Source organism: Anabrus simplex, chromosome 2 (assembly GCF_040414725.1).
Source record: "Anabrus simplex isolate iqAnaSimp1 chromosome 2, ASM4041472v1, whole genome shotgun sequence".
Classification (NCBI taxonomy): domain Eukaryota; kingdom Metazoa; phylum Arthropoda; class Insecta; order Orthoptera; family Tettigoniidae; genus Anabrus; species Anabrus simplex.
This window is the reverse complement of record NC_090266.1, coordinates 80,101,590-80,114,111: the sequence shown is the minus strand read 5'-3', so window position 1 is coordinate 80,114,111 and position 12,522 is coordinate 80,101,590. Positions and strand designations below refer to the sequence as shown.

At 39.0% G+C, this 12,522-nt stretch overlaps 1 protein-coding gene across 2 annotated transcripts in view; it reads right to left on the bottom strand.

Moving 5' to 3' along the window:
• The window catches only part of RanBPM (Ran-binding protein M), a 250,198-nt gene that overhangs the window by 9,828 nt on the left and 227,848 nt on the right, over positions 1–12,522 (bottom strand). For both annotated transcript variants that reach the window (XM_067140189.2, XM_067140190.2), the window contains one exon: positions 2,146–2,257. In XM_067140189.2, coding sequence (XP_066996290.1) covers positions 2,146–2,257 — 112 coding nt within the window. The remainder of the gene's footprint in view (positions 1–2,145; positions 2,258–12,522) is intronic.

The following is a 12,522-nucleotide window of genomic DNA, read 5'->3' as shown; positions in this document are numbered from 1 at the left end:
CAAAAGGTCCTTTCATGGGACCAGAGCCCTGCCTGGGAGTATCACTCCAAAGTGTGAAACTGGTAATATCCCAGTGGACAAATCAGTCTCACTTAGACATTTGGAAGAGGTTAACCACGGCAAGGCAGGCACGTGAACTTATCGAAGGGCCCAGCCAAAGATATAAAAAGGTCCTAATAAATTTGAATAGGACCACAATACGAACGGTAGTTGGACTGTTGGCAGGCCACAATACCTTACAGAGACACCTACACATCGTGAAAATCAGTCAAGATCCGATGCGTAGAAGATGCGGTAGGGAGGACTAGACCTCCGCGCATGTGCTGTGTCAGTGCGAGGCTCTTGCATATCTTGGCTCACACTTTGTAAACCTGGAAGACATCAGGAATGCCAACATACGGACACTGGTATCCTTTATATTAGCACTAGGGCTGGACTAGACAAACCCGTTTAAGGGACACAAAGGGTCTTCATAGACCTACGTGTGGAGCCCTGCGAAGGCAGGGCTCACCCATTCCTTATCTATCTATCTATCTATCTATCTATCTATCACACTTTTGAATATATAGTACATATCTGAAGAAATATGTTAATTCTCTTCTTCAGCTGTATAGGTTAAAATTACCCATCTCTCTGTTTACTGTGATTAAGACAATACAGACCCAGTACTAGCCATTATGGTCAAGATTATTAATGATGCAGGAGATATTGGATACCAGTCTGCACACAGCCTGACTCCTCATTGCAGTCCCAATGCCCTGTGCGTGGTATCTATCCAATGCACTGCCATCTTGTGATGTGTCCATGTCCTGTGAGTGCCATGCTTTCCAGAACATATGACCTTTCTATGGTAGCACTATACAAATGTGATGGAAAAAATGTTGCCATGACTGATGCACCTATTTAAGCACCATCAAAAATACCATCGGACTGAACCAGGATCGAACCTGCCAAGCTGGGTCTCTGTCGACAAAATACGAGATCTGCAATCAACTTTGAGCTTGAAATATTATTGAGGGGGGGTCTTAACTTTTAAAGTAATAAACTACGGGAACTACCGAAGTATTAAATAACACTAGTATGTTTATATTGTTCTCCCACCTATTCAATACAATATAAACATACTAGTGTTACTTAATACAAATACTTTCAATACGGACCCAAAAATTAATTTTATCACAATGTAACTACTGAAGTGCTAGGGAAGGTGGATCATTTTGAAATATTTTTCACCAATGTGTTTAAACTTTCGTGGCTTGCATACATGCTGCACCTCTCATGTGTAAAGTCACAAAAGATCTAAAAATATTATGTCCTAACCATGACGTTTGTCATTTGTGTAGTACATAGACTTCAAGAGTTGCTGAAACAGTGAAATCTTCCTTTCCTGAAGTGCGTATCTTGATTTCCTCATTCAAGGAAGTATTTCTGAAGGTTCCTCATTGCAAGGACACATTTTTCAATGTGTCTCATAATGTCTCATAATGTGCACTGTCTTCCCCAGTTACGAGATGGGAAATGTGATTCAAAATTCAGCTTGCTCTACTGACAATTTTGAGAAATCAAGGTCTTGATCCTGAAGAAATTTCTCCTCAAGAAAGTTTATATTCAAGTTACAATGGATGGACCTGATTAAGAACAGCATAAAGCAACTGGACCCAGACTGGAACACAGCGATGGACGACAAGTGTTGAAAAAACAGAGTAAAATGAAGAGGAACCATATTTTCCCTGATCCGACTGCACCTGGATAACGGGAAATGATGAAGATTATTTTGAAAAGAAGCAAGAAAGGAAAAAGGCCGAGAGTGTGCACGCAACAGATATTGCATCCAATTTTATTTTATAAAAAATGCTATTTGTTCGGGGCGTTGACCTAAGATCCTTCACCCCTACTTGCACCATATGTTATGAACCTGCGTGTATTTGGATATTGCGGAAGTGTAAAGTGTTGAATGTGAGGAAAGGAACGTTAAGGACGACACAAACATCCGGTCCCCAGGCCAGGGATATTAATCATTTACAATTAAAAACCACTGACCCGGCCAAATATCAAACCCGCGGCCACCGGGTGACACATTGCCCCCTACACCGTGGGGCCGGACTTACATCCACTTACAGGCTAATACTGTATACGAATACTTACCCAGTATTGCTGAGTTGAGAACCGAGCACACCGTTTCCCTCTGGATTGGAGCTAGCTGCCAGCCGACAGGACTACTCCATGGATTAGAATATGCCAATAAACTGAAAGCATTCTAATAATAATAATGATTTATCATTAGAAACTTTTAATATTGAATTTTATGTACCTGCAACATAACCATCCATGCTACAAAACAACTTGGTACCTATATCTATGACTGTATCAAATACAGAGTTCCAAGCTGAAATATCACAGAGCAGATTTTCTAGGCGCAACAATGAAATGCTTTGTGATACCCATGCATGACATCTCGTAAAGCATCCCCACGAGCTGTATTATGAGGCCTGCTCAAAAACTAACCTAACTCTGAAAATACCAAGCAAATGCAAAGTCTTAATTTCCAGTAAGTGGTGCTGTATAATGGTATCCTACCTAGTCACCTGCCATGCATTTATGAAATAACTGCCTACTGCTCAGCAGCTGTTAGTTTGTGTGTTCAGCATGCATTGTGATTGTCGAGATGTCTAAATATTATCAGCAGCGCTTCTGCTTCCAACTAGGGAAAATATTTACGGATATGTACCAAATGATGGAGACGTTTATGTCAATTCGCCGGAACCAAAGGAAACTCTGCAAGCAGGGTCGAATGTGAAGGTGGTGTTGAATGCCTCTTAACTTCAAGAGGAGGTACACTAGGAATTCCTACCTGAGGGTCAAACAGGGAATCACTGGTATTATCTCAAAATCTTGAAATGTTTGAGGGAAAATGTTAGGGGAGGTGGCAAAGCAACTCCTGATGCTTCCACTATGACAATACACCAGTTCATGCATTGCTGCTGATTCTAGAATTTTTTAAAAACAAAATGACAACTACTCTACCCACCTGATCTAGACCTGACAGACTCTTTTCTATTCCCCAACCTGATATTCACATTCAAAGGATGACTATTTCAGTCAACAGAAGAAATCAAACTGAAATCGCAACTGGAACTTCGTGCAATTCCCCAAACAGTCAACCAGGACTGCTTCCGTAAGTGAAAACTGTATTGGGAGCTTTGTATTAATAGATGAGGGAAGTACTTTTTAGAAAACAAAGCTAACTAGGTTGCAAGTAAGCCCCTAAAGAGTTATTTTTTGAACAGGTCTTGAACTGTATAAGAAAACACCTTCTTTATGCAGGAACTGTGTAACTCTTCATCACCAAATAGGAGATATCTGAAGCATACGAATCTACACAGAAGCTATGATCTGCATCTCTACTTTTAGTACTCAATGGTTCCTTACTAATTAAATGACAAAATTTTAACTAACATACAGTATCCTGTTACACCTGCTCAACAAATCATTTCAGAGCTTCAATTATCCATTGCACTTGTAATTCTTACAGAATTTTGGTTATAAAGGTTACAAATACACACAACTGGAGGGAAAAAGAAAAACTTATCAACCGATATACTGTACATCTTTTGTACCACACACAATTGAAAACTACCATGAAATTATTTATTTATTTTTTCATGAAGCACAAAATACAACTACACTGAGCAAATTTCACTTGTATTGTTAACAAACTAATTAACAAATGTAAACTTTCATGATAAAATATAATAAGCATAACAAAAGATAACAAGATCAGGTACACAGCTTACTAATAATAACTGTCCAAATCAAAAACCCTGAATATGTCCATGTTCATAGCCAAATTATCATGGGTCAAGATGGTGGTATAACCACTTCGCATCAACTTACCCCTAAGAGACTATTTACACCCCTTGGAATATACTTTTATTTGATGCTATATCAAGCTCTTGTCCCCTATTAATAATGTTAAAAAGAGTTGGGAGGCGGCTTAGAGAAGATCGTTGAAGTATTGAGTGCTGAGTGTAGGGAATGTGGATAAGTTCTTTGATTCTCGTGAAGCGGGAAGGAACACAGAGAGAAGAGTGAGACAAGATGTTCCGAGCGGTAATGCCCATTTACGATCCCATGGAGGAAACTCAGGTCAGCTACCTGTCACCTGATGTGCAGTGGTGACACATTTATTGCCCTTAATACCTGCTGCATAGACCGATTTCTGAGCTTGGGGTTTCTGTTCCTAACAATTGCAGCAAAGAAGGACACTGCTCTGTCTAATTGGTTAATACTGAAGGGGGAGGCTGTTGTCCAAATTGGAGCACAGTAGTTCAAGAGAGGTTGAATAATCGTGAGGAAGAAGTGACGCAGAAATATTTGTGAAGCGGTAGAGAATGCCTGGTAATTTCATAGCCTTGGTTGCGTATGAATATGTGGTTCTTGAATTGTAATTTTGTATTGAATATTACACCTAAGTCACGCTGTTGCGTAACTACGGTGATGAGCTTGTAGAGTAGGTAATATGATGTCAACAGAGGAGATTTACGTAGTGTTATGGTCATGTGGCTGTATTTTTGTGGATTGGGGATAAGTCCAAGTATAGTGACTGTTACTAAGTAACTTTACTACAGCAATGGGCCCTGTGAAGAAACAAAGTTGAAGAGTAAGGCAGTTAGGAGGAGATGGTTATGGTGAACATTAAGAAAGAAATCGTCAAGAAGCAGAACAAACAAGTTATGCATGTGGCCGATATTGTGAGATTTACAGAAAACCTACATCAACTTTTTGTACAACATAAAAGAAGAAAGAAGAACCAAACGGTCTGGATGCAGCAAAAGAAGTCATGAGAGTATCAAAGCAATGGCCACATGTTCTAGAAGGTGTAGGAAAGTTCCTATTCATGTGGATCATTTTATATCAATATATACTTTTGGGATGTGGAAGAAATCATCACCATTTAAATAATTTTTTGTGGGAAAATTTGCTTTGATATACGAGTGCTTTGGATTATAAACATGTTAACAGAACAAATTACACTCGCTATCAAAGGCTTTACTGTATTATATCAATCTTATAAGCAATAGTAAGCTTTTGCTGGCAAGACCTAGTGTTTACACTGGACTATGTCTTCTGGTGTGAGCTAGAATAAATTTGTTACTTTCATTCATCTGTTTCAGTCTCATTCTTCGCTTTGACTACATGAAAGTGACAGGTATGAACGATGCTAGTAATGCCATTCCTTGTGCAGCCAGTCCCTGCTATGAATGGTCTGAAAATGTTCCTCATAGGGTCAGTTGATGCAGGCATTTCAGTGGGCTTGGCAGACTGATATGTAATGGCAACTTCTGGCTCAGTGAGGAAAGCAACAGGAAACTACCTCATTCCTCATTTCCCTAGTATGCCTTTTCAATGACACCTGAGTGAACTATGACAGCTGATGGCAGAGCTGTTGAGGTCCAAACCAGCCTCCGGGCTGAACACTCTTCATACGTACAAGCAACAGTATCTACATTTTTAGTGGGATCTGAATAACTGAGATGCAGCGGTCTATTTCAACAATCTCAAATTAACTCAATTACAAAATATATGATTTGACTGATTGGCATGAGCTACGTACTATGTTCATTTCAATTACTTCTTCCCTGTCTCCTTCCTTTAGCCTCACCTCTCTCATTCTTTCTTAAGGCTTTCTATATTTTCATCCGCACAAAGGAAACGGTTCCTCCTCTTGGACATTTCCTGGAAAGCTTTAGAGTTCTGTAACATTCTGTAACATTTCAGCTTTTAAAATCCATGTACAGTCAATGCTTGTACTATAGGGGGTGGAGGTCTGTCCAAGTTAAGAAAAGTCCACGTTATCAAAGGGAAATAATGTTGTGCGTAAGGAATGAGAAGTAATAGTGTACCTTATTTATGGCAATATTATACTGAACCTTAATACAAGGTTACCAAGTAAAATAGACACACAAATAATATAGCAGGTATAGTGTCTTCAGTCACATAGGGCTGTGCATTTCCGGACAGCTAAAGCTAAAACAGCCGGGTCGTGTCAGCGTCTTATAGCCGAGCACAAATTAGTCCTCCTTCCTTAATTAGAGTGTAAGTCGTGTTTTAAATGGCTCAACACTAGTTTTATAGGCACTTGCTGCTTCACCAACATTCTGTTGGTTATAATACCATATCAGTTGCAAAAATAGAGCCAGCAATCGGTTGCATGAAATTCAATATTCATGTGCTTGGTAAGTCTCTCAACTGCCACTTTAAACTCTACACCACCAACTGCAAGCCCACGAGATCAATGTCGTATGTACACGCTTATCCAGGTCTGTGTCACAAGACAACTTCAGTTCATCCTTGTTTATTATGCATGAAACTGTTCATTTTGTGATGCCTTATTCCTTTCACACATTTGCCACAGATACACGGGACTCAAAATATTCAATAAGTTGAAGTTTCTCTCCAACACTTAATGAAACACACTTTCTTCTTTTTTGATGCCACTGTTAGGCAAAGGGTCCGCTCAACTTGCTCTCTCTCAATTCGGCGAGACACAGTGGCATGGTTAAGTATGGATGGTTCTTGTGTTCAGCACGAGGATGGAATGAGAGGGGGCAGTAATACTGCATTGCAAGATCCCCACCAGCACCTTCTATTGTCTAATTTTGCAGCATAGTAGCATGCCAAAATGTGATTGTCACATTAGTAATTAAGATTTTATTTTCAATAAAAATTTGTCTGAGTTATCAAACGTCTATTGTATTACCCAACATCAGACTTCCAAAGTAGCCAAAAAAATCTACCCGAGAGTCTGCTGGAACTCACTCTTTAAAGCTGTACGATGAAGGTAACTCTCCTTTCTCTAACTGTGTCTGTAATTTTCTCAATATACTGTACTAGCAATTACCCGCGCCTTCGCTCACATGGATTTCGTAATTTGATCAAAGTAATCGTTCCTTGGCATTATACTAAGACATTATCTGAAAATTCCTGAAGTATAAAAACTCACCCAAAAATTGAGTTTCATTTACACCAGAAATTCTTTGTAAACCATGTTTGTGGTATTACCTTTTGGAGCTAAGACGACCATGTGACATAGAACTGTATATGTGAGAAACAGTCTTCTCTCAAGTCGAAAAAATAAATACATGTTCCTTTATTTTTAAAGGAGATTCCAAATACCTATTCCCACATCTGTAACATCTTCAGCTTTTGAGATACACATAATTATCCCCATAAAAAGAATTCAACCCCTTGATCAGTCCTTCGACCACCCCCACCTCCATCTAAGTGTATTTTCCGAAGAAAAAAAAAAGTTTCTTTATTTTTAAAGGAGATCCCAAATACCAATTTTCATGTCTGTTCATCTTCAGTTTTTAAGATATATAAGTATCCTCATAAAAAAATTCAACTATTTTTCACTTCTTTTCACCCCCAGTTAAGTGCCTTCGCCAAAAACTAAAAGGTACATGTTCCTGTATTTTTAAAGGACTTTCCAAATGCCAAGTTTCTTGTCTCTAACATGTTAAGTTTTTGACATATAATGTAGATATACCAGTACTCATTTTTAAAATTCACCCACTTTTCCAATTGTTTTCAGCCCCTTAACTGGATTTTCCAAAAAACAAAAAAATACATGTTTCATTATTTTTAAAGGAGATTCCAAATACCAGTTTGCCATGTCTGTATGTTTGTATATGTATACTCATAAGAATAATTCAACTTCTTCACTTCTTTCCACCCCTCTCTTGCCTTAAGTGGACTTTTGGAAAACAAAAAATATGCGTTTCTTTATTTTGAAAGAAATTTCAAAATACCAACTTTCACGTCTGTAACAGCTTCAGTTTTTAAGATACAAGTATCTTCATAAAAGTAATTCAACTCTTTAACCCCCCCCCCCCCCCCCACCTCCTCCTACCCATTAAGTTGATTCCCCCCTCCCCAAAAGTGCGTTTCTTTATTTTTAAAGGCGATTCCAAATACCAATTTTCACATCTTTAACATCTTTAATTTTTGAAATACGAGGTGTGTTCAGAAAAAGACCGAACTGTGGCTAGAAAAACTTTATTATGTAGCTTACATCATTCCACAGACTGTCCCCTTCAAAATAGTCCCCTGCACTATCAACAGCGTGTTGCCAACGTTTCTTCCACTTTTGGAATGCTTCCTGGAATGCACTTTCTTTGATGGCGTGAAGTTGCCTTGTCGCATTCTCCTTGATCTCTTCAATGTCTTGGAAACGATGTCCTTTCAAGGTGGTTTTCAATTTGGGGAATAAGAAAAAGTCTGCTGGAGCCAAGTCGGGAGAATAGGGCGGATGGGGCACAACAGGAATTTGGTGTTTTGCCAGATAACTGCGGACCGCGAGAGAGGCATGTGCTGGCGCATTGTCATGGTGCAATATCCAGGATTTGTTTTCCCACAGTTCAGGCCTCTTCCTGCGCACAGCATCTCTCAAATGCGTTAAAACATTCTGGTACAGTTCTTTGTTCACTGTCTGGCCTCGGGGTACAAACTCGTGATGGACAATGCCTTTCCAATCAAAAAACACAATCAGCATCACCTTGATGTTTGAACGACTCATTCGTGCTTTTTTTTCAGTCGAGGAGAACCTTTCCCCACCCACTGTGATGATTGCCTTTTGGTTTCGACATCGTAACCGTACACCCACGTCTCATCTCCAGTGATGATGTTCTTCAGGAAGTTGTCATCAGCATCTGCGTTAGCAAGCATTTCCTGACTGATGCTGACTCGATTCTCTTTTTGATCGTCAGTCAGCAAACGAGGGACAAATTTAGCGCTGACGTGCCCGCATCTGAAGTTTTTCGGTTAAAATTGCATGACATGATCCTACGCTGATGCACACCTGATCAGCAACCTCTCGGACTGTCAAACGACGATTTCCACGAATCACTTCACGAACTCTCTCGACATGGCGGTCGTCTGTTGATGTGGAAGGTCGCCCAGGCCTAGGGTCTTCAGTGACAGACGTTCTACCGTCTTTGAAACGTTTAAACCACTCGTAGCATTGTGTACGACTCATGCATTCCTCCCCGTATGCTAGCTTCAACATTTCACATGTTTCGACAAACGTTTTCCCAACTTTGAAGCAGAACTTCACGCACACGCGTTGTTCCTCAAGCTGTTTCATTATAGAATTAGACGAACATGTGACACACGCAATCATTTCAGAGGCTCTAACTCAACTGATAATGCAGGCAATGGAATGCGGAAAGCAGCGGTCTGTTGTCAGAAGTTGCCGCTAGGCGCCGCCACAGTCACAACTCTCTCAATGTTGCGGTTTGCGCGCAATTTACAAAGTTCGGTCTTTTTTTTGAACACACTTCGTATAAGTATCCTCATACAAAGAATTCAACTAATTTTTCAATTCATTCACCGCCCTTAAGTGGATTTTCCGAAGACAAAAGAACACGTTTCTTTACTTTGAAAGAAGATTCCAAATACAAATGTTCATGCCTCTAACATCTTCAGTTTTTGAGATATAAGTATCCTCATGAAAATATTTCAATTTGTTATTCACCCCAGCCCGTTGATACCCCCCCCCTCCAAAAAAAGGGTGTTTATTTTTGAAGGAGATTAAAAATACAAATTTTCACGTGTGTAACCTTAAGTTTTGGAGATATACAGTAAGTTTCTCCATAAAAATAATTACATTTTTTCACTTCCTTTTGCCCTACCCCATTAAGTGAATTTTCCAAAAACCAAAAATACTTATTTCTTTATTTATAAAGGAGCTTCCAAATGCCAATTATCATGACTGTAACATCTTAAGTTTTGAGATATATGTATCCTCATAAAAAGGAATTAAACTCCTTTTTCACCGCCCCCGCCCCAAGTAGATTACAACCCCCTCCAAAAATACGAGTTTCTTTATTTTTAAAGGAGATTCCAAATACTAATTTTCACGTCTGTAACATCTTAGTTTTTGAGATAAGTATCCTCATACAAAGAATTAAACTATTTTTTCAATTTTCCAAAAACAAAGAAGCGCGTTTCTTTATTTTTAAAGGAGATTCCAAATACCAATTTTTACATTTGTAAACTTTTAACCTTTTGTCATATAGATATCATTTTAAAATTTCACCCCCCTTTTCACCCCCTTAGCGATGGAATATCCAAAAATCCTCCCTTAGCGAGCACCTACATTGTAATATGAATGTATCCCCAAAATTTCATTTCTTTACGTCCAGTAGTTTTGGCTCGGCGATGATGAATCAGTCATTCAGTCAGGACAAGTTATATATAAATGTATACAGTTCATGGCATCTATTGTATTATTATTATTATTATTATTATTATTATTATTATTATACATATATTTTCCTTTTAGACTGTTATGCCTTTCAGCATTCAGTCTGTAAGCCTCTGTGAAATAACTAAACACCTCCACAATCCTCGATCTGCCACAAGCTCTGCCGCCTCATTAAATTTCACACCCCAAACCATTAAAGACAGTCTAACCATTCCCCGAGTCCATTATTCTCCAACCTAAGCTATCCTCCTCCATTATTATTATTAGTATAATACATAATAATAGCAAAGTATCCCAGTGGTAATAACTACTTGCTTACAATAGCAAACCAAATATGTTCCAAATGTACATATAGTAGTATAAAACAATACACCTTAACAAACAGAAGACCGAAAAATCACCATCTGCATAAAAGAATCAAACTGAAGGTCAATGTTAATGCTTATATTATTATTATTATTATTATTATTATTATTATTATTACTACTACTACTGATGGTTTGGGGTGAGGGTTACTGTAGTCGAGTTATAATTCATGAACCATGGGCAATGGCTGAGTGGCCTACTAAGCGGTCCTGAGAATCAGGATACCAGTTACTATCGAATAGGAGTGGACACCGTAAGACATATTGCGAGTCATGGACCTTGTGCTCAGGTGGCTAGGACAAAACAATGCACTGATGGTCACTAACCCATTAGAGAGATTCTAACTGGTACTGTGCATAAGTAGAGTAGCATCCTGCTTCCCAGAATTTCTATTAAACATGCTCAGAACATGTTAAGCAATCCTCGGACATATGGGAGAGACAGGGCTTCACTTCCATTTGACAGGCAAAGGACTCCACAGAAACAAGCTGGCGAACAAAGTGGAATTAAGCAGGGAGGTATCAATAATGGAGCTTATGGGAAAAAGAAAGTAGAACTGCCTGAATCAGCAAACAGGATGCGTCTGGATGTCTTAGGATTTAATGATATTTGGGTAAGGAGAGATACGATATTATAAAGTATTCTGAACAGGTGTTACAAAGGGAAGGGCAGGCAGTGTGGGGTAGGGCTGTTCATCAGGAATACTCGTGCGGACAACATAGTTTCTGTTATGTATGTAAATGAGCAAATGACATGGGTACATTTAGCAATTGGAGGAAACAGGACGAGAAATGGTGAGAGTGCAGATGAAGACGAAGTTGACAAGCTTTATGAAGTCCTGAGTGCACGATAATCAGAGTCAACAGCAAGGATAAGATAGTGCTAATGGGTGATTTCAATGCAAGATTTGGAAATAGAACTAAAGGATATGAGAGTATGATGGGTACATGTGGGAAAGATATGTAAGCTAATAGGAATGGGAAGCGTTTACTAGACTCTTGTGCTAGTATGGGATTAGCAGTGAATACATTCTTGAAGCATAAGACTATTCACTGCTACACATGGGACAGAAGGGGCACCCGATCCATAAAAGACTATCATAACTGACTTTGAATTCAGGAAATCTGTTAGGAATGTGCAGATATTCTTTGGTATTTTTGATGATACAGACCGCTATCTGATCTGCAGTGAAGTAAGCATCTCTACAACTAAGACAAAGAAAGTGATACTGTATCTGTCTGTGGATGAATAAGGGTTGCAAATCTCCAGGACAAGGAAATTAGACAAAAGAACATGGACATGATTGATGTAAAGTTTACAAACAATAGACAGTAAGCAGGTTCAAGATATAGAAAAAGAATGGGTGGGATACAAGGATGCTGCAGTAGGAACAGCAACAGAATGCCTAGGAACAACTGTGTGCAAAGATTGAGAAAAAAGGAAACATTTTGGTGGAATGAGGCAGTAAGGGCAGTTTGTAAACGTAAGAGGAATGCATATCAGAAATGGCTCCAAACAAGGTCTGATGCCAACAGGGAATTGTATGTAGGTGAAAGAAGCAGAGTGAAACAAATAACTGTTCAATCCAAGAAGTAGTAGTGGGAAGATTTTGGTAATAACCTAGAAAGGATTGGTCAAGCAGCAGGGAAAACTTCCTGGACAGTAATAAAGAATATTAGAAAGGGAGGGAAAAAAGGAAGTGAATAATGTTTTGGGTAAATCAGGTGAACTGATAGTATATCCCCATGCAATCACTAGACTGATGGAAGGAATATTTTGAAAATCTTCACAATGTAAAAGGAAGTGAAAGTATGGTAAATAAACTCCACTGTCAGCAAGCAGCAGGAACAGATGAAATCAGACCTGAGATGGTGAAATATAATGGGAAG